At 59.4% G+C, this 21566-nt stretch overlaps 3 protein-coding genes across 12 annotated transcripts; 2 read left to right on the top strand and 1 right to left on the bottom strand.

Moving 5' to 3' along the window:
- The first annotated feature begins 93 nt into the window (after positions 1–93).
- Positions 94–5589, top strand: MUC1 (mucin 1, cell surface associated). Of its 5 annotated transcripts, none has more exons than XM_077900956.1 (8): positions 94–407; positions 1538–1610; positions 1964–3375; positions 3482–3537; positions 3654–3784; positions 3943–4064; positions 4150–4299; positions 5223–5589. In XM_077900956.1, the coding sequence occupies exons 2-8, from the start codon at positions 1550–1552 to the stop codon at positions 5295–5297; spliced, it is 2007 nt and encodes a 668-aa protein (XP_077757082.1). In that variant the 5' UTR covers positions 94–407; positions 1538–1549; the 3' UTR covers positions 5298–5589. The 5 variants fall into 5 exon arrangements, with proteins under 5 accessions (XP_077757082.1, XP_077757084.1, XP_077757081.1 ...); XM_077900958.1 differs by having other exon boundaries at positions 99–407; positions 2384–3375; XM_077900955.1 differs by lacking the exon at positions 94–407 and having other exon boundaries at positions 1964–2240; positions 2301–3375.
- An 815-nt stretch (positions 5590–6404) lies between these two features.
- Positions 6405–15562, bottom strand: TRIM46 (tripartite motif containing 46). Of its 6 annotated transcripts, none has more exons than XM_077900938.1 (10): positions 15399–15559; positions 13742–14003; positions 13173–13516; positions 12378–12521; positions 12162–12257; positions 11252–11505; positions 10863–10984; positions 9554–9856; positions 8529–8826; positions 6405–7550 (listed from the first exon to the last, which is right to left on the bottom strand). In XM_077900938.1, the coding sequence occupies exons 1-10, from the start codon at positions 15459–15461 to the stop codon at positions 7157–7159; spliced, it is 2280 nt and encodes a 759-aa protein (XP_077757064.1). In that variant the 5' UTR covers positions 15462–15559; the 3' UTR covers positions 6405–7156. The 6 variants fall into 6 exon arrangements, with proteins under 6 accessions (XP_077757064.1, XP_077757066.1, XP_077757063.1 ...); XM_077900940.1 differs by having other exon boundaries at positions 15389–15524; XM_077900937.1 differs by lacking the exon at positions 15399–15559 and adding an exon at positions 14783–15359.
- A 135-nt stretch (positions 15563–15697) lies between these two features.
- On the top strand, positions 15698–18492 carry KRTCAP2 (keratinocyte associated protein 2). The gene is made up of 5 exons (XM_077900944.1): positions 15698–15821; positions 16419–16573; positions 16665–16728; positions 18057–18123; positions 18340–18492. The coding sequence occupies exons 1-5, from the start codon at positions 15713–15715 to the stop codon at positions 18458–18460; spliced, it is 516 nt and encodes a 171-aa protein (XP_077757070.1). The 5' UTR covers positions 15698–15712; the 3' UTR covers positions 18461–18492.
- The last annotated feature ends 3074 nt before the right edge of the window (positions 18493–21566 follow it).

The raw sequence follows: 21566 nt of genomic DNA, 5'->3' as shown, positions 1-21566 counted from the left end.
AGTTTTGGGCCCGCCCACTTAGATGCTAGCGCTTTCTCCCGCGGGCGGGTGGGGGGGCCTCCGCGCCAACCCCCTCCCCACCCCCGGGCCGCGCGCCCCGCCTGGCCGCCCGGCTTCTTCCAGCCCCACCGCACCCGAGTGCCCTGAAAGTTCCTTGTCCAGTCTGTACTCGCGGCCACCGAGAACTGGGGGGATGTAGCCTCCGGAGGGGGCCCGACCCCCGCGCTCCATGTGCTCTGTGCCCCAAATACCTCCCCGCGCCAGACATTCCTGCCCTCGTCCTCCTTGCACCCCCATCACGCCCCCACACAGACGGCCCGTGGTCGCAGCAGAGCCTGCCGCCCCCCAGCGTCGCTCGGGGGCCCCCAAATACCATTCTGTTGCCCCACCTAGTCCCTGCCTGCTAAGTGAGTCATTAACCTGACCCATTTCCCTTCCCACATTCCGCTGTCCTCTCCCACATACCTCGGCGCCCCTACCGCGTACCTCAGGGCCCCACCCACCGAGCGCCGGCTCCCTGGGACCCCGCCCCACGCGCCCCGGGGTCCCCTATCGCCGACAGCCCCTCCGTGGACTGAGCCGCGCGTCCCTGCGTTCTGCGGGCGAGCCCCTGACCTGCGCGCCGGGGCCCGCGTCTCCCCGACCTCCCGCCTCGGCCCCTCCGGCCGCGCTCTAGCACGCTGCTTTCTCCCGAGACCCCGGCGCCCCCGGTTCCCGCGCGCACGGCTGCCAGGCTCCCGGGGGCCGCCAGGGGGCAGGAGAGCCCGGCCCGCCGCTGACCGAGGATCCGACAGGAAAGACCCCGGGGTCCCGCGGAGCTTGAAGGGGTTCTTCCCCCCGCCCCCGCCTCCAGAGAAGCTGAGGCGGGCACGCGGGCTGCTGCAGGGGCGGGGACTGTGGGTTTCGGGGGACCTGCGTGAGGAACGGGACAGGGAGCGGCTGGGACTGGCCGAGGAGCAGAGATTCCGGGAAGTGGCGGGGGGAGGGGGTTCACGAGTGGCACCCGGTCCACCCTTTTTCGAGCCGTCTCGCTCCTCCCCAGCCCCCGCAGGGCGGCTTCCAGGGACCCGGTGAAAATGAGGCAGTGGGGTGAGGGACCTAAGGGTGGGCTTCCTCGGCCTGCTGTCCGGGTCTGACGTAGCCCATTCCTCTGTTCCTTTTCTCACCCTGATTGTCGCCCTGAGGCTAAACGGGGAGCCCGGGAGACCCAGGTCCTGGACTCCCCCCACTCCTCCACTGCCTTCTGGAGCCAGGGAGTGGTTGGTAGAAGGAGTAGACCATTTGGAGAACAAACAGGTTGTCAGAGGGTTGAGTGATGGGAGCCCAGGTACCCTCCAGGAGGGCCCAGGAATGGTTGGGGAGGAGGAGGAAGAAGTCGGAGGTAAGGAAAGGGGGAAGGGGTGGAGTTTTGTTAGCTGTCACCTGCTCGCAGGGAGTCTAGGGCGGGCTGGGGACCGGTATAAAGCAGCAGGCGCCTGTGATCGCTCCACCTCACACGCAGCGCCTTCCTGAAACTGTTCCACCTCCTCCCACCCAGTTCACCACCACCATGATTCCAAGCTTCCAGGCCCCTTTCTTCTTCCTGCTCCTGGTAACCCGAGAGCTTACAGGTGAGGGGCACAAGATGGGGGCTGCCTTGCTTATGGGGTCTTCCCAGCCATTCTGTGGGTTTTCTTTCCTAGCAGATCGCACCCCCAGGGGCAGAATTTGCAGACAGGGGTGACCCAGTCTGTGCCGGAATGGAGAGAGGCTAAGGACAGATGGGAGAGTCAGCCCCTCAGGAGAGCTGGCACCAGGACCTTACAGTGACCTGGAGAGAAGTCTGGGGAGGTGGTGGGAGTCGGGAGAGATAAATATTAGGATTGGAGAAATGGACAGCTAAGATCAGAGGGTGTGGGAAGAGAGAGGGACACTAACAGGAAGGAGGAAGAGGGCCCTGTCTCAGGCTCCATAATCACCCCAGCACAGGAAGGCAACTCATCCCCGACCAGCAGCCCAGCCTCAAGCTCGTCCTCCACCTTGAGAAAGCATAGCTCCTCGTCCTTGACCAGCAGCCCAGCCTCAAGCTCAAACACCAGCCTGGGAAAACTCAGCTCCTCATCCTTGACCAGCAGCCCTGTCTCAGGCTCGATAATCACCCCAGCACAGCATGGCACCTCATCCCCGACCAGCAGCCCAGCCTCAAGCTCGTCCTCCACCTTGAGAAAGCATAGCTCCTCGTCCTTGACCAGCAGCCCAGCCTCAAGCTCAAACACCAGCCTGGGAAAACTCAACTCCTCATCCCCAACCAGCCGCCCAGCCCCAAGCTCGACCACCAGCCTGGGAAAACTCAGCTCCTCATCCTTGACCAGCAGCCCTGTCTCAGGCTCGATAATCACCCCAGCACAGCATGGCACCTCATCCCTGACCAGCAGCCCAGCCTCAAGCTCGTCCTCCACCTTGAGAAAGCATAGCTCCTCGTCCTTGACCAGCAGCCCAGCCTCAAGCTCAAACACCAGCCTGGGAAAACTCAACTCCTCATCCCCAACCAGCCACCCAGCCCCAAGCTCGACCACCAGCCTGGGAAAACACAGCTCCTCATCCTTGACCAGCAGCCCTGTCTCAGGCTCGATAATCACCCCAGCACAACATGGCACCTCATCCTCGACCAGCGGCCCAGCCTCAAGCTCGTCCTCCACCTTGAGAAAGCATAGCTCCTCATCCTTGACCAGCAGCCCAGCCTCAAGCTCAACCTCCACCTTGAGAAAGCATAGCTCCTCGTCCTTGACCAGAAGCCCAGCCTCAAGCTCAAACACCAGCCTGGGAAAACTCAGCTCCTCATCCCCAACCAGCCGCCCAGCCCCAAGCTCGACCACCAGCCTGGGAAAACACAGCTCCTCATCCTTGACCAGCAGCCCTGTCTCAGGCTCGATAATCACCCCAGCACAGCATGGCACCTCATCCCCGACCAGCAGCCCAGCCCCAAGCTTGACCTCCACCTTGAGAAAGCATAGCTCTTCATCCTTGACCAGCAGCCCAGCCTCAAGCTCCACCTCCTCATCCCCTACCGGCAGCCCTGTCTCAGGCTCCACCACCACCCCAGCACAGCATGGCACCTCATCCTCCACCACCAGCCTAGCCTCAAGCTCCACCTCCACCTTGGGAAAACTCAGCTCCTCATCCTGGGCCAGCAGCCACACCACCAGGACTACCGCCAGTACCACTAACCATAACATGGAACCTCCCATCTCCTCCAATCATAGCACTTCTCCCCAGTCTATTAGGATCTCCTTCTTCTTCCTGTCCTTTGCCATTTTGAACCTCCAGTTTAATTCTTCTCTGGAAAATCCCAGCAGCAACTACTACCAGGAGCTGCAGAGGAACATTTCTGAATTGGTGAGTAGGTGTCTTTATTCTTCTGTGCTCCATGCTCCCCCCACAGCAGCCTCCAAACTGCCTGGACTGTTTGCCTCAAGCCTTAGTCCTTCCATTCTCACCCCAGTTTTTGCAGATTTATGGACAGGAAGATTTCCTGGGCCTTTATAACATCAGATTCAGGTAGGGGGTTCTGGGTGTGGAACCTGTGTGGAGGAGGGGCAGGTTGCCTTGGTTGGGGGAGTCTCTGCGCCTGAAGGTGGGACTTATGGTCGAGTCACCGCTTTCCCTGTGAGCAGACCCGGATCTGTGGTGGTAGAATCAACTCTGGCCTTCCGAAATGGTGCCACTGATGCCAACAAGGTGAAGACACAGTTTGAAGACAGCAAAGAAGGAGCCAGATATAACCTGAACATCTCGAGTATTCGTGGTGAGGCCACCTTTCCCAGCTGTGGCCCAGCACCATGTCTCTGTTTCTGTCTCCGGGGGCCCCTCTCTCCAGCACCTGGGTTCCTACTGTCCCCCAGGGTGTTAGTACGGAAGGTCATTCCTTTGGAAGAATATTCTGACCCCTACTTTTCTTTTTAGTGCGAGATGTGTCCTTCCCTTCCTCTGCCCCGTTCGAGTCTGGGGTTCCTGGCTGGGGCATTGCCCTGCTGGTGCTGGTCTGTGTTCTGGTTGCACTCGCCATCATCTATGTTGTTGCCCTGGTAAGTGTTAGGTCTCCAGCCCTGGCCAGAAGCCCCCCTGCTAGAAGGAACTCCATGGCCTCCCATAACACCCTGTTTCTCCCAGACTGTGTGCCAGTGCCGCCGAAAGAACTGTGGGCAGCTGGACATCTTTCCAACCCGAGACGCCTACCATCCTATGAGCGAGTACCCCACCTACCACACCCATGGGCGCTATGTGCCCCCTGGCGATAATAGACGCAGCCCCTATGAGGAGGTGAGGAGGGCCCCGCAGGTGGAGGGAGGCAGAGGTTTGGGCTGTGCGGGGCTTCTGAAAATGCTCAGAGAAGGTAGAATAGGAGAGGGGCACCAAGTAAGTGGTGGTGGTGGTGGCGGCCCACGGAGGCAGGAGGGGTGGGGTGGAACAGCGGGGGGAGGGGAGGAGACCTTGAGAGGAAGGGGATCTCAAAAGAGAGTGTCCCCACGACCAGCATTTCCAAAGCAGCATTCCCCGCTCCGCTGAACTGGCAGCACAAGCTGCTCCCTGGGACCCAGGATGAAAGGGATGTGACGCCATCAATGCAGGATGAGCACCTGTGCCCCTATTCATTTAGCTGCTAGGAGCAGAGAGTGGATTTAGAAAGTCTGGCAGGAATAGAGGGGGTCTCTGATGTGGGGGAGAAGTATAACCCATCCAGGTGAGCCTGGGTGCCAAGGGGTTCTCAGGAGTCTGGAGAAAACGAGGACCCCTCCTCCTTGTTTCTCACCTGGCCTTTCTCTCCAGGACCTAGTCAATAATTACTTGGGCCACCTGAGCGACACTCCAGGTCGGGGGAGGGGAATTTCCTTCCCTTGAGCCTGTTTTCTTTGCTCAGAGACTTCCTTCTCCCAGTCTTACAGAGGCAGATACTCCTGCTTGGGCTGGAGGAGCGCGATGGAAGGAGAAAGGGGCAGTAGGGGAGGGCGAGGGGGCTGCTGAGAGCCGAGGGGGGCAGTGAAGGGGACCAGAGGGAGGAGGAGTGGCCCTGCGCCCTGTTTACAGTCACCTGGCTGCTGCTAGTGCCCAGCAGGTGCTCTCCTAATTAACCCTTTGAGAGTTAGACTCTCGGACCTATTACCCCACCCTGTGGTGTGATCCAGGAGCCACTTCCTCCCAGGAAACCCACAGCTTCTCAGCCCATGTCTCCTCCTTCCACCCAGGTTTCTGCAGGCAATGGGGGCAGCAGCCTCTCTTACATGAACCCGAACCCAGCAGCCACTTCTGCCAACTTGTAGGAGCACATTGCCTGCCCAGCGGTCCAGATGACAATGCCACTTGCCTCCCCCAGACCCCCACCAAAGTCCTCTCCTCTCAACTGTGTTCTGGGCTGGTGAACTAGGGGGTTCAGGTGGGCTGTTCACAGACCCCACCATGTCCCCTACCCCATGTCAGCCCTGCTGATGAAGCCCATCCGAGCCCCTTGGGGACAGGGGCTCCCAGGAGGACTGACCCAGAAAGCCCCGGGTTGGAAGTACAAACCAGACCATGGCTGAATAAAATGGGGACCTCATCTGTGCTGACTGCCAATTTTGGATCTGTCATCTGTGACCCATAGGTGGGGGGCAGGCTGGGGGGGCGTTGGAAGGGATCTTTGCAGGAGTTGGGGGCAGGGAAAGAAGGCAAGGAATAGGCTTTGTCTGGAAAGCAGGAGACGTGGAGAGATGACATTGGGGCACAGGTCACCTCTGGCATCCCTGGTGGCACACAAGGAAGGAGGAAACGAAACTGAGTTGGCTTGGAGGCCAGCATGACCCGAAGTCAGTGTGACCCAGCTCTACCTGCACCCCTGGCTCTCCCCTCTCCTCAGGCTGGGGGCTGGTGGCAGCCACGCCCTTGCCTCCCCTTGGCCCAGTGCCCATAGGCGGCTCTATTCTTAGCTGCCAGGGTGTGAAGTAAGTCCGTGGGCAGTGATAACACAGGCAGAGTCAACATAGAGTCAACAGGCCACGATAAGCACAGCATTAGATCCGGACGTTGACGCCAGGCCTGGCCCCCTCCCTGGCCAGCAGGGTCTGCTCTAGGCACCTTGGGAATGGGGAAGTGGTTCTGGTTCCCTGACCCTTTGGGCCCAGGCACGGTGCCTGCCCCCCTCACCACATGCCCTGGGGGCCTTGGCCCTGGCATGGCCTTCAGCCACCAGCACAATACACCCCCTGAAGGCCACTGTCACCTGGAGCCTGAGCCAGAACGTGTGGCTGGAGGAGGGTTGGGAGCACCTGGCTTGGGATCTCCTTCCCTTGGGCAGCAGATCCCCTGAGCACCCCTGCTCTGAGCAGTAGCGGAGCTCCCTGGATCCTTCCCACCTGTCACACCCAGCGCAGAAATGAAAAGGGATGGTCAGGTTCAGGGAAGGCAGAGATGTGCCTGGCAACGTCATTTATTGTTTATAAACCATGAAAATAACAGCTGTTGCTTGGCACAGGCCTGGCAGTGCCCACTGCAGGGGGCAGCAGGGAGCCCCAAAGGCCTTGCCTAGCCGAACCCACTGGGGACACCCAACTTCAGCTGGGGCCCCAAGGGAGACTTGGCACGTTGGCATGGGTGTGGGACAGGGTGAAGCATGCAAGAGGGAGGAGAGATACAGGCATGCGGCTGAGGGACATGGGACCCGGACAACTCAAGCAGGATGACAGGGGCCCCCATCCTCTCACCAGGGAGTGCCTGCCTGCCCCGAGGCTGGAGCTCAGCATCCATGGGGCAGGGAGCTGGGCAGGGCCAAGGGCAGAGCGCAGAGCTGGGGGCCATGCCCAGTGTTCCAGATGCCTTCCCTCCCAGTCAGCCTGGGGAGGGGTACAGGACAAGGATGGGGCAGGGGCTCTCTCCGTGAATTGGGTAAGATGCCATGGGCAGGGTGTGGGGCAGAGACTTGGTGGGGGCTGGAGCCTGGCTTAACAGGCAGGCAATGGAGAGAATGGGGGACATCTAGAAGGGTGAGCAGGGGAGAGTCCCTTGGTCAAGAGAAGGCCCCAGGAATACACAGACATAGGGAAAGGGACAGGACGACATGGCAGGAAGAGTTTGGGGAGAAGCTGCCGGAGGAATAACCCAGCTCCAGCAGGCCTGGGGACCAGGGCCCAGGAGGGGCCAGAAAGGGTCAGTCCAGCTTGGCAAAGCCCCCAATGGTGACCTTCCTCTCAGGCTTAGTGCCCACGGGCTCCTGAAGCTGCACTGCACCACCCCCAATGAAGCAGAAGGCAGGGCACACAGGCCCTGAGCAGTCCAGAGGGCACTCCAAGAGCCCACGGAAGGACACAGCATCCAGGAAGGAGACGCGGCCCCGTTCATAGTCCAGGCAGATGCCCAGGCGGGGTGGCAGGGGCACAGTGCAGCTGGCAGCAGGGCCATCCCGCCCTGTCAGCCCTGCATTTGAGCTGGCCCCAGACCCCAGCAGGATCTTGCCCATGCCGATGGTCAGGAAAGCGAAGGGCGGGGACGCCTCCACTGTGGCATCCTCGGCACCACTGTCATGCCCACTGTCCGGATCGTACCTGCAGAAGTGGAGTTGGGTAGGAGAGTGTTGGGGGGGAGGGGTGTGGCACTCCGGGTGGGTGGGTGGGGGCAGAGGCCTGAGCCCATGAGGATGGAATGTCAGGGAGCAAGTGGTTGAAAGGATCCATTTGGGGTACTGAGAGGATGTGTGCAGACACAGCGATGAAAATGTGGGGCTGCGGGTGTGAGTCTAGCGGGAGAGGGATATTGAAAGCAGGCACACTGGCAGGGAGGTGGCGGAGAAGGAGGGACTAGCTGGGGATCAAGTGTCCCAGGAAGACAGGAGATGAGCAAGTAGCAAGGAGAACCATGTGGGGACATGGGGACATCATGCTGGTGAGGCCCTCAAGGAGCATTCAAGGATGAGGGTTTCGTCACTGAGGGGCTGGAGAGAGAAGGTGGTCGGGGAGGTGGGTATTGGGAGGGAGGTGGGATGGAGGGGGCTGGGGGCGCCACAGGGTTGGGGGGATTGATGTTGGCAGGAGAGTACTGCAGAGAAATGGGGTATTTAGAGATTGCTAAGGGAGTGCTGGGAGGAAGGGTTTGGAGAAGTGCATGTATTAGGGGGTGTTAAACAGGCGTTGGCAAGAGAGGAGATGGAGGTGGACATTTTCAGGGAAGGATCTCAGGATGTTGAGAACAGACATGGTGAAGGAGGAGAGAGGGTTTCGTGGAGAAAATGCATTGGAACAGGGTGTTGGGAGGCGCAGAGGCTCGGAGAGATGGTGTGGTGGTCCTGAGGACAGATGGAGCAAGTGGATGGCCCCCTCTCCCAGCCATACGCTCCTCCTTGGAAAACCAATTCTCCAAGCCCTTCCCCTAAGCCCCCGCCTGCCCCAGCCACAGGCCCCAGCCTGGCATCCATGCTCCTAGAGTCCCCCACTGCCCCCCAAGCCCGTGGGAGCTCCCCTCACCACCCCCATCCCATCCTCAGCTCCCCCACCTGGGCCCCCATGCTACCCCCCAAGAGGCCTGACCTGGGGCTGATCACATCGGGGGCACCCTGGAAGCTTTCCTGAAGCTTGCTCTCCAGGCCGACGCCCACCTTGACCAAGTAGGAGGCCGGGTCCACGGCACAGGCCCAGTAGCTGCGTCCTTGGGTCACAGCCACATCGCCCAGGACCACGTCCACGCTCAGGTGGCAGCCGGTGAGCAGCCGCTCCGCAGCCAGCAGCAGTGGCAGCCCCGGCACACTCCGTACTGCTCGCTGGTCCTTGCTGATGGCCAGACGCTCCCGGCTTGTCCCCCAGCGGCCGTCGAGGAAAAAGTGCAGGACTGCAGTCGGGGAGGGTAACAAAGGAGAGATGTCAGGTGATGAACACTGGCCTCAACACCGGCCAGGGAGGCCGTGGAGGCCGTGAGGTGTCAGCAAAGGACACTGGAAGATTGTGGAACGTGAAACATGCTGCCAGGGATGGGTGGGGGCTCCAGGGACCAGGGCCTACAGAATCGCAATGGAGAACACAGGGAGAAAAGAAGGGCATCCCAAATGGGCCCGGGATCCCAGGAAGAGTTTTAGTGGTGGGCCCAGACACTGGTTCCCCAGACCTAGAGGACTTGCAGGGCTTCCTCCCACCCCTCTCTGATGGCTAGCCCCCCAGAGAGTCCCCACTGCTGCTCTGTTCCAGCTGGTGCTATGCCCCCTACCTCCAACCTACACCTTGCAGCGCACCCCCCAGCTGGGCCCCCCTGGAGAGCTGCCATCATGGAGTTCTTAGTGGGAGCTGGGAACTCACCTGGCTTCATTCTCACAGACACTGTCACTGTCCCTACAGAAGAGGGACTGGGAGTTCAGTGGGGGCACACGACTCGCCCAGGGCCACCTCTGGCAAGAGGCAGAGTGGGGATGTGAACCCAGGCAGCCTAGCCCCAGGGTCCGGGAGCACAGCCCACTGTTGTCTGTCCAGTGCCTGCCCAGCACCAGCTGTCAGTAGGGCTCGTGGGTCCCCACACACCCTGTGCCCTGGAGGTGCCATACAGTGCCCCCCATCTGCCCACTCACCAGGTGCCGGGGGTGTGTGTAGGTGCACATCTTCACTGTACTCGCCGTAGCCAGCTTTGTTGCAGCCGCGGACACGCAGCACGTACACAGAGCCTGTGTCAGGGTTCTCGAGCAGGGCACTGGTGCCCCTCACCTCTTCCCGCCGCTGCCAGCGGGCGGGGCCTGGCTGGGCAGGCACATCGGTACGCCGGAACTCGATGGTGTAGTGCCAGGCAGGTGGCGAGTGGGGGGGCAGCCGCCAGCACAGGAATATCTGGTCGTAGGCAAAGGTGCGCTGGGTGTCAATGACGGGAGCCTCGGGCACTGTTGGGAGAGACAGCTGGGGTCAGTCGGGGCCTGGTCATGGGCCTGGCATGGAGGGCAGGCAGGAAAGGGGAAAGCAGCGGGGGCCGGGGGGGTGAGTGTGGGTGAGAGGGGGCTGGAGGTGAGGCCACCTGGGTGCCTGGCAGGGAGGGGTAGGGCAGAGCCCAAAGGAGCAGGGGAGAGGTGTGTTGGCGTGCACTCGCAGGGGGCAGGAGGCCTCGTGCGGGTCCTGGACTGCCCTTTGCCCAGCTCCGGCCTTGGGGCAGTTGCTTCCCATTTCTGGGTCTCAGTTTCCTCCTCTGTCAAAAATGGTCTTAGACCAGATGGGGACCCTTCTTTCTACGACCTTTTAAATTCTATGAATAAAGAGGAGCCGTGGAGAAAGGCAGGCAGAGGCCACTTGGACCCAGGAAAAAGGGCACTGGACAGGAAGGAGGGGTGGAGTTGGAGGGAGACAGATGTGAGAGTCAGCAAGGCAGAGAAGGGGACAGCAAAGGGCAAGCATCAGCTTGACAATGGCAGGAGACAAAGGCCAAGGGAAAGAGAAGTAAAGTCCAGAGGGCAAGGATCCCAAGGACAAAAGGTCAGAAGGGCAGGGATGAGGCAGGAGCCTACGGCAGGCAGAGAGAGACAAAGGGGACTAGGGCAGGGGGGTGGGAGGAGGACCAAGAGTCTGGTGAGGGCAAGACAGAGAAGGAAGCAATGAGTGGGTGGCCGAGCTGAGTGGGGGCGGCAGGGCAGGGCCCCCGGGGCAGGGCCGCTGACTTGCCTGGGGTGCTCCGGAGCAGAGTCCGCGGTGGCCACAGCCTACAAACAAAGAGAGGGAGAAGCAGCGCTGAGCGCGGTGGGACAGTGTGGCCGGGTGGGTGAGGTGGGAGGGGCAGCTGGCCAGGCTGGGCAGGAGGCCAGGGAGGTCCCCGGTGGGCACTGCCCCCCGGGCCCGCTGCTGGGAAAGAAGGGAGGAAGGCTCTAATTGGGCGCGGGGCCACCCCGGCCACCTCCTCACCTTGTAGGAAGTTAAGCTCTGTCAGCAGCTTCATCTCACGCCCTACGTCCAACTGACAATGGCGGAAGGAGGAGCTGGCAGCTGGCCGGAACGTCTGGAGGGCCTCCGTGGCCCGGGCAATCCTGGGATGCGGGCAGGCAAGGGTCAGGCACTGCTGTGTGGGCAGCTGCCCTGCCCCTTGATTCTGCCTCGCCCATCCCTAGAGCTTTGGCACTTGCTTAGGTCACTTCCTTGTCCCTTCAGGCCAGCTGGATATCAGCTTGGCTGGACAAACCCCCTCAGGGCTCATCTCTCCATTGGGCAGCACTCTGGAGGCTGTCTTCCACAGTGGCTGCACCCATGATGCCCCTGCCCCTAGGAGCCTGTGCCCTTGTGCTGTGCCCGTGTACCTGTTGTGCAGCTGCTTGGCTGCTTGCACAAAGCAGGGTTGGTCTGTCTCCTTAAGAACCTCCTGGGCATAGCCCACCAGACCTGAGCCATCCAGTAGGCTCCGGTGCTCCTGGATCTGGGCGCTCAGACGGGCCAGCCGCTCCTGCTGGCATTCCTCAATGGCCTGGAGTAGTGATGCCCGCTTCTCCTCCAGCACAGCCCCCAGTCCCCGAACCAGCTGGGACACCTCCTCCTTGGCCTGCTGACCACTCACCTGCCCAAAGAGCAACACTCACTACCTTCTTGAAGGCAGCACCTGTGCCAGCCTATGCCAGCCTCCTGGGGCACCACAGCACAGCTAGGATGACGAAGGCCCCAAGCAAATCCTACCCACCCATTCCAGGCTCACGGCCCTATTGCAACAGCACCTGCACACCCAGATGGGCTCAGCTCCTGAGACTTTGTGCCAACCTTCCTGGATGCCCACACCATAATCCTGACCCTATAAGGAGTCCCCCAAATAAAAGAGACTATGACTGCACTAATGTCCACTTGGACTGCACTAATGTTTACTGGCCTCCGGGCCACCCTTATTGTCTGTCCCCAGGTCAGTTTACTCAAGTGACCTGGCAGCAGGTATCAGAGACCATAGCCTTACCCTAGCTCCAGGGACATGTGCCATCCTCAGCAGGCAGCAGAGCCTGAGGGCATCTGAGCTATGTCCCCAGGGCTCCCTAAACTATCCTTGCCCTGGGTGATAGCCACCCCGTCCCCACTGTAGCCCCAGGTACAGCCTGGCCTGGGGCACTGTTGTTCCTGCTAGCCTGGTTGAACCAGACACATCCGTGGACCACACGTGGGCTCCCTGAGCTTTCGACCAGGGGATTGGGCCGTGCCTATCTGCAGGCCCACCTCCGTGCCCTCCCTCACCTCAGTGTGCCTCACGGTCTCCTCCAGCTCACAGATCTGGGTCTGTACTGTGTCCTGGTTTCCCAGGATGTATGTCAGGCTCTTTGTCAGCTTGTCCTGAGGGGGAAGAAAGAGGTGGGCATCATGCCTCACTCGGCAGAAGCCAGCAGTCAGGAGGCGGTGTGAGAGGGTATGCGTGTGGCTTAGCACCAAGGTTGAGTAAGGCAGGGTCCTCACCTTGAGGGCCTGGTAGGCACTCAGCACTGGCGTGATCTTGTGTCCGCCGTGGGTGCGCCTCACCCGGCAGAGCTGGCACACCAGCCGCTGGCATGTCTTGCAGTAATGGGTCACCTCTTCCTTGTGGTCTGGGCACATCAGGCCCTAGGGACAGAGAGACCAACGACATGATCAGCCAAGGGTGAGTTTAAGGCCGCTGACCTAACGCAGAAGCAGTACGGAGCCCTGCCTCTACCAGCTGCTGGAGCCAGGAGAGGAGAGAGGGGAGTGGGGAGAGGGGCCGGGGGTGCCCTGCAGCGCCACCTACTGGTGGCAAAGGCTCGGAAGGGAGCCCAGCCGCCACCCTCCCTTCGTCTACGCGGACATGTGTCCTAAGGGCAATAATAATGATAATTAATCTCTGCCTCATGGCTAATAATTAACCTTGTCCATCTTGCTCCCTGCCCATCCCCATTGCTTAGAATAGCGCCAGGCACACGGTGCTTGATAAATATTTGGTCGCTGAATGAATGAATGCAGCCAGACCTTTGTTGACGGGGAGCTTTCACCAACTACCTCATGTGATCCTGTCCACAAACCCCAAGGTATGGGTATTGCAGGGCAGATTTTATCATTCTCATTCCACACACAGAAGATTGGGGCTCCAAGATGTTTAAAGATTTATCCAGTCCCTTTCTTTTGTCACAGAAGAAGGAGCCTGGCCAAGGCAAACCTCTGCCCACCTCCCCTCAGAAGCCCACAGCGCCGGGCGCCCACCCACCCAACACTGCCAGGTCCCTCTCCTAGCGGGCTCACCTTGGGGCGGAAGGAGAGGGTGGGCAGGGTGGGCTCGTGCTGGGCCTTCTGGGTGCCCCAGGGGTGGAAGAGCTTGAAACACTCGTTGCAGAAGGTGGCCCGGCACTCGGTGCAGCCCTTGGTGGCCTCTAGCGGTGGGGGCTTGCACAGCTGGCACAGGATGGCACCACCCACACTCACACTCTGGCGGTACCGCTCCACCACACGCTCAAGGGTCAGGTTCCGGAACAGCCCTGCCAGACCCCGCTCCCCCAGTTCCACATCACCCTGGCAGGCTGGGCACGGGAACATGATCACCTGGGGGTGCAGAGCACCTCGCTTGCGCCCGGGATACGTCCCAAAGCCTGTGGAAGAGCCAGAGAGGTAGGGAGGGAGGAGTTACAGCTGGCTGAGGATGGGGAAAGTCTGTTCAATTAAAAAAATAATTTTTATTGTGCCAGAGCTCAGCTCCCATTAGAGCCTGCATGAGCGGTGTCTTCACCCTCTGCACAGTGCCAGACCCTTCCAGCTTCCTGATGTACATCCCAGCATCCCCATCCCCACCCCCACCCCACAGGACCCAGCCCCACCTGACTTAAGCAGCCGATCCAAGCGGTCAGGCTTGGGGAGAGTTCTACGGGAGAGGCGGGGACTTCGGGTGGAAGGGGTGGAGGCAGGAGAGGTGGGCTCAGAGCTGGGGTCCCCACAATGGCCTATATAGCCTTGCTGGCCCAGCACCTCCCGGGCACAGGCCTGGCACACGTTGTGAGTACAGGGCAGCACCAGTGGCTGCTTGTACATCTCTTGACACACTGGGCACAGAAGCTCCTTTTCCATGTTCTTCATGCTTGTCTGTGGAGGGAGCAGGAGTTGGGTCAGAGCATGGACACCTGGGCATATCTCAGCAAGCCTTTCAGCTGCCCTTAGAAGCCCAAAGGTTGTCAGGAAGGGGCAGAACAAGCCATCTGGGGCTTTTCCCCAGCCACGAGCCTGGGCCGGGCTCACAGACCTTCCCAGCACCGGCTCCTGCCCGTCTTCCTCCGGCAGACAGCAGACAGCTAAAGCCTACGGAGGGGCGGTTGGAGGTCCGGGTGGGAGCACCTGCCTCCCCCAGCATCAAGCCCCACCCCTTTCACTCCCCCGGCGGGGGCTGGGCCTGCAGCCCCTCTCACCTGGCCACGGCCCCCATCCCCCCACCTCTGGGCCGCCGGCTTCTCTCAAGGACACCGCCCATTCTGCAGCTTGATGCAGACCCCCGCCCCCTTCTCTGGCAACCCCTCTCCCCAGCGTGACTCCTCCCTAGAGCCAGGCGCCGCACGCTCTCCATCCTCCTGCTCACCGCGTCCATCATCCTGCCGCGGCTCTGCCTGCAGCCGCCCCAGCCTCCATTCCCCATCCTTCACCTCCCCAACCGTCTTCTCGGGTCCCCGACACTAACCCATTCCCTTTGCCCTCCACCCGCACCATCCGGCCCTCCCGCTCCTTTCCCCGGCGCAACCTGACTCGTCACAAGCCCCTTCCCAATCTTGAGGGAGACAAGCGCCCGCCTACTTGCCCCCTCCCCACCGGAAGTACCCCTCCCTTTTTTGGCGGAGGGGGTCCTCAAGCTATGCCCCACCCCCACACCTCACCTTGGTCCCTCTCTTCGCAGCCATCCCGGTCAGGGGCGCAGCTGACACAAAGGAGGGAGGCACAGGCAGGGAGGGGGAAGGAAGTGGTGGGGGGGAGCAGGGTTGGCACCGCCCCTGGGAGAGCCGGGCACGGGTTGCCATGACAACCGCGGGCTCAGAGGCAGCCCCGAGTGGGGGCGCGGTGGGGTGGGGTCTCACGGAAGGGTCCAAATTTGGAACTGCACCCTGGGGCGGCTCCTTCAGCGCCCCTCACCTAACCTCAGTTTTCTTGGAAACAGTCCAAGCTCACGCACGCCCCCTCCTCATAGCATAGCCGGTTGGCCCTGCAGCCCCAGGCTTGGTGCACTGCTGGCGGCTACCCCGGCCCACCCGCCGCATCCGGGTAGCTCCGGGTTCCTTAAACCCCAGCAGATGGACGCTTACACGGCACTCACCCCTGGGCTGCCCCCGGGATTACCCTCTCCAGTCTGCACCCCGACCCTCCCGGTGCTTTCTGCCATCTCCAGCCCCCTGGCTACATCCCAGCGACCTGCCTCATCTCCACCTGCCGAGGTCCCGGCCTGTCCCGGACCCCTATGCTCCCCCTCCCCTTCCCCTCGACCCCACCTTAACTCACACTGATGCGGACCAGTGCATCCATGATGGAAGTGAAGGTCTGCATATCCTCACCCTCAGCCATGGCCCTACCATGCCCACCCGCCCCCGGGTGCCCGATCCCGGCTGCGGCTGCGAACCCTGGGCTTGATGCAGGAGCCTGGTGGGGGTGTGGGGAGGGGGGGGTGAGATGTCACTGCGCATGCTCCAGGGACAGCTTCGAACAGCGCCCGTCGAGGTAGGAGGTGGGCAGTAGTTCTCCCCACGTGGTCTTTTGGAGACGCGTGGGGGGGGGGGGTGACATGGAATGGTATTTGAGGGAGGGAGCCATTTCCTATGTTCGCACTCTTCATTGGCTCCCTAATCTTACTTACATACAGCGGGAGGATAGTTTCGGAGCAAGAGGACCGGAGGACTTGGGCAAGAGCCCACGGGAGATGCCAAGGCAACGAACGCGGGGGAGGGAGGTGTGAGGAACGGGCACTAGAGATGACATAAATGCAAGAAAGACAGGAGTGGGCTAGAGGCCATGGGCCATGAGCCCAGCGTCTTGCGCGGAAGGCAGCCGACTCTCGGGGTGCGGGGAAGGGCAGGGGACCAGGGCGGTGGCCAAGGCCGCTCCTGGACGCGATACCTCCTCCGTGCCGGCAGGGGCGCTGCGGCCAGGCGCCTAGAGGGAGTGCGGGCAGGACCTGGGGGCCCGCGAGTCCGCGAGCGGGGCTGGCGCATGCGCACGGACGGCCGCCGCGGTTCGGTGCCTCTCTTTCTTTCCTGAAGTGCCTTCTGGGCCTGGGGGCAGCGTGCGATGGGTAGGTAACAGGACTGGCGGGGTCCCCCTACGGACCGGCGGGACGGGGCGGGGGCGCACCGGCTGCCCCGGTCCTCTGCCCGCAGAGCTGACGTGTCCCGGGCCGCGGGGGCGGGAGGGCGCGGGGGCCGGGAACGCCGTGGGGGGAGGGTCGCAGCGGGGGTGCGCAACCCCGAGGGGCGGCAGGGAGGGCCCGACCCGACCCTGCGCCTCTGATGCTCGCCTCCCCTCCAGCCGTGGGCACGGGCACCTCGCTGGCGCTCTCGTCCCTGCTGTCCCTGCTGCTCTTCGCCGGGATGCAGATGTACAGCCGCCAGCTGGCCTCCACCGAGTGGCTTACCATCCAGGGCGGCCTGCTGGGCTCCGGCCTGTTCGTCTTCTCGCTCACCGTATCCTTCCAGGGCTGCTGGAGGTGGGAGGGTGGGGGGCGCTGTTCCGCCTCGTCGCTTCGCTCCACCTGCCCTTAACTCCCTCCACCAGGCCTTCAATAATCTGGAGAATCTGGTTTTTGGCAAAGGATTCCAAGCAAAGATCTTCCCTGAGAGTAAGTGCAAACGAGAGTCGAGTAACCTCCCCCAACACAATGCTGACTTCCCAGGTGCTTGGGTGGTAAAGTTTGTTCAGAAGAAGGAAATACCAAAAAAAAAAAAAAAAAAAGAAGAAGAAGAAGAAGGCCACCCTTGAATCCAGCGCCTCTCTGAGCGCTTGGACTCGGGCCTGAAAGCAGGAAGCCCAGTTCTCAGGGGGTTCTGAGGACACTGGGCACCTGCATGCTTGCTTTGCATAGTCTTGGGGGGAGGTGGAGGTGGGGGGTGGAAACAGGACCAAGTTTACTGAGGGGTTCTGATGGGAAGTTGAATCAGCGGCAGTGGGTTCTGTTTATTTGAGATAATGGTGAGGAGCTTCCCTAGTAGATACACCAGATTTCTGGTCAGCAGGAATCCTGACCAAGTTAGAATTATTGTTAGATTATTTCTTTGAAAGGATACTTGTTATTGCTCATGTAATGGAGAATTGATGATTTAGTTATTTATACAGAATTAAGTTCATAAAGCAATTGGAGTATCACCTTAGGATCACCTAAGGAATGTCATGAACTTGAAAGTGGCAGCCAATGCCGCCTCTGAGGAGCCTTCATCTGCTAGAACGCAAACCTGCCACATAGCTCTCGTGTCATTGTGCTCCTCTGGGTGGTGGCTCTCCACCTAGCCCTGTTGCAGCCTTCCAGAGCTCCTTTGGTCCAGCAGCCTCTAGACTTCTGAGATGTTGTTTCCATGTGTATCGTCTTCCTGTGTTTCTTAAAGAAACCTTTGTTGTGGGGCAAGGTTCTTGACCCCCTTCTCCCACCCTGGCCTCCCCAGCTGGGCAGGTGGTGTCTGCCCTGCTGGCTAGCTTGCCACTTTCTCTCCAGTCTTATGCTAGATAGCCCAAGACCCTTTCCTGCCTCCATGGACACATGCATCCAGATACCCGGCCCTCCGATGGTGTCCAGGGAGTGAGGCCCTCAACTTCTACCACTGGCCAGCCAGTTTAATGAATTGATCCTTAGTGGCTGGCTTTTGTTGGAAAGGCCTATTTCCAATGGGAGCAAAACTTGCCCTTCACATTCTGTATCACTTTTCCTTTTCCTTTACATTAGAAGAAGGCCAGGATAGGGAAGTGATGGGACAGAGCTGGTAACGAGCACATGTCTCTTTGTGTCCTGGGCATCATTAAACGTGTCTGAAATCGTCCTGCTGATGTTGTGCCATACTCCTCCAAGCAGATCCCCCAAGATTCAGAGGGCCCCAGATTTCTCCTAGACTCCACATATGAATGCTTGGTATTTCCAATTCCGACCACCACCCTCCTTGTCCCCTCTTGCCTTCTCAGTTCTTCTTTGCCTCCTTTTGGCTCTTTTTGCATCTGGCCTCATCCATCGAGTGTGCGTCACCACTTGGTAAGTGCCTCACAGCTGCATAAGGGGTGCAGCATCCTGTCCTTTGGTGCTGGATCCTCTAGTAATTTCAGACCTTCCCTGTCCCTCCCTCCCCCTTTGCCCTCCCTCCTTTCCCCTTCCCCATTTTCCTAAGGCTGCTGCTGCTGTTGACCCTAGGAGGCACCAGGCTGGGAGCATACACACTGATGCCGCAGTCTTTTTATCTTTGCCCTGTAGCTTTATCTTCTCCATGGTTGGCCTGTATTACATCAACAAGATCTCCTCTACTCTGTACCAGGCAGCAACTCCAGTTCTCACACCAGCCAAGGTCACGGGGAAGGGCAAAAAGAGAAACTGACCCTGACTGTCCAATAAAGTTGATTCTTTGTAGTTCTGTGAGTTGTGATATTCTGTGGCTTCTTTTTTTTTTTTTTTTTTTTTTTAATTTTTATTTATTTGTGATAGTCACAGAGAGAGAGAGAGAGAGAGGCAGAGACACAGGCAGAGGGAGAAGCAGGCTTCATGCACCGGGAGCCCGACATAGGATTCGATCCCGGGTCTCCAGGATCGCGCCCTGGGCCAAAGGCAGGCACTAAACCGCTGCGCCACCCAGGGATCCCTATTCTGTGGCTTCTTCTGCCAAGGCCTGCATGGGTATGCAGAATGTTACTTATGGCAGATGGATACCTGCTGTTTGCAGACCTTGGGGATGTGGGGCTTACCTTCCTCCAGGGTTCATCTCTTAACAAATGTTTATTGACTGTCGTCAGTGCTGTGAGTACTTGTGTGAAAGTTTCATGGAAGAGAAGAAGTGCGTGAGTGATCTGCCGTCTTGACCTTTTGGGCAAGGGGTTGAGGCTGTAATGCAGGAAGCCTTCTATGCCCATCAGAACCAGAGTAGATCTTGGAACAGAAGAATAAGGAAGAAAAGGCACCCTCACCCCTCCAGCTCCCCATGGAGTTCATTTACACCCCTGGGGACTTTGTTACTCTGAGCAAACAAGCCTCCTGCCCCTTTTCCAAGTCCTTGGGAGGGAATTCCCCACTGATGTTCCTTTCTGGACCCATTTGTTCACCTCCAACTTGGACACATGCCTGTGTTCAGAAAGACTCCAAGGTTGGTCACTGCCCCATCCTCTTTGTTCTGGAGTCTTCATTTCTCTTCTCTGTTTTACAGACAAGAGATTAGGAACTTGTTATGTTTTATTTTTTTTTACATTTTTAAAATTTTTTTTAAAGATTTTGTTGATTCATGAGAGACACAGAGAGAGGCTGAGACATAGGCAGAGGGAGGAGAAGCAGGCTCCATGCAGGAGCCTGACGTGGGACTCGATCCTGGAACTCCAGGATCATGTCCTGAGATGAAGGCAGATACTCAACTGCTGAGCCACCCAGGCATCCCAGAACTTGCTGTGTTTTAGCAGAGTATATAAAATGATAGGAACAGGCAACTGGGTGGCTCAGTGGTTGAGCATCTGCCTTTGGCTCAGGCCATGATCCTGGGGTCCTAGAATCAAGTCCTGCATCGGGCTTCCCATAGGGAGCCTACTTCTCCCTCTGCCTATGTCTCTGCCTCTCTGTGTATGTCTCTCATGAATAAATAAATAAAATATTAAAATGAGATAAAACGGTAAGGACAAGGCCATCAACCTTGGAGGCACCCTTGATAGGAATGAAGGATATGGTTTCTCAGGTCCTACTCTGCTCTGCCCTGAGAAGATCCTCTCTGTCCAGAGTACCTGTCCCTTGAGGGCATCTAGGCACCTTCCCTCCGGCTGGATTGTGTGAGATTTAGGGTGTGCACAGTGCCTTGGTGAGCATTGTATTCTGCACAGTGCTTTGTAACAGGCAGTAAAGACAGGTGGGTTGGTTGAAAGAACCTGCCTTTCTAGTCACAAAATAATGTACACAGGATGTGTCTAAGTAGAGATGACGTCCCAATGGAGATAAGTGAGTTGAAAGAGTTCTGGTCAAGAATTTGAGTCCCTTTGAGTAGAGGCCCTAGGTTGGTTGAGTACTGTGCAGTGTGCCCAGGATGCCTGCAGAGGGCGCCACGAGCTCGCATCTCCTGCATACCTGCACCACTGCAGTAAAGCTGGCTCTGAGGGCTAGGGAGAGTGGAGACTGGGGCTCAACCTGGCTAAGCCCTGAAGGACTTGCCTCTGGGGGCTGAAGTCTGAATCAAATGTTCCTGGGAGTGGAGACAGAGTTAAAGGGACACCAGAGGTCTGTCCGGGCCCCCTGCCCCCCCTCATCCCCTGGGGATGGAGGTCTAAGCTCTACCTAGTGATAGGGTGTTGTGAGATGGGGGACCTTCTGGAGGAGGATAACAGGTTGTCCAAAATGGGCGCTGGATCTAAGGGGAGGCTATTTGGCTTTAGGGCTCCCTCGGTAAAACCCTAACTTCCCAACTGAGGTGAGAGCTGTGGGCAGAGGGCCGGGTCCCAGCCTAAGGGAGCACAGGCACCTGGGGTTCTGGCCACCTGAGGACACCCTGGCTTCCAAGAGGAGAGTTTGGGTGGGTCCAGGCTAGGAAGGGTGGGGAGGAGTCGGAGAGCAGGTGCCAGGGCCATACCCAATGATCTGAGCACCTGCTGTCACCCACTGTGTAGGCACCAGGGACAGTGGCTCAGGGATAATGACCCCTTCTTCAGGGAACAAGTGCATTTACAAGACAGATTGGTGCCAACCTCAGCTCTCCACCCAGCCTATCTCTGGGGTACCTAGTTGCAGGCTGCCTGACTTAACCTACCAATTAACCCTGGCAGGGGTATCCTACCCACTAATAACCATCATTAAGTGAGGGGGCGTGAGGCCGTCATGGCTTCTGAGGGCCTGAAGATGGGGAGGGCAAAGGTGCTAACCTCTTGGCCCCTGTACTCCTGGACTCCACTCCACGCCAGTGGCTGGAGGCCTTGGGGAGAGAGGCAGTGAGCCCCTGGGGGACAGAGGGAAGCCAGATGTTTCCTCCTGCTCTTTCACACGTGGCCCTGACACTCTCCCACCCGTCAGCACCGCCACCAGCTCCGGAAACAGGAGTCAATAATACAGGGGGAGGGGGCCTTGGATGTGTGGGAGGCAGGGGAGGGCGCTCCAGCAGCTCCTGGCTCGGAAGCACAGGTTGTGGGGCTGGAGGTGAGGCCATTGGAGAGGAGGGCAGTGGGAAGGTGAGGTGAGAGAGCTCCCTAACTCCAGGCTAGACTCCCTGGCTGGCACCAAAGGGAAGGGACACCACAGGGTGTAACAAGGGTGGGGGGGGGGGCGCCCAGGACGGGCAGGGAGGCAGGGAGTGAGCGAGTCTGCGCCAGGCCTTGGCTCCAGCCTTTTCCGGTCCTTATTGTCCTCGGTGAGAACAGGACATGGTTAGGTTCCCACTGCCCTGGCCCCCCAGCACTGCTCCCCAGGGGCTCAGGAAGGATGTTGGGAAATGAGAGAGCCAGAGACTGGTAGAGACAGAGATGCCG

This window comes from Canis aureus, chromosome 6 (genome assembly GCF_053574225.1).
Source record: "Canis aureus isolate CA01 chromosome 6, VMU_Caureus_v.1.0, whole genome shotgun sequence".
NCBI lineage: Eukaryota > Metazoa > Chordata > Mammalia > Carnivora > Canidae > Canis > Canis aureus.
The sequence above is the reverse complement of the archived record's forward strand: the minus strand, read 5'-3'. Positions and strand labels throughout refer to the sequence as shown.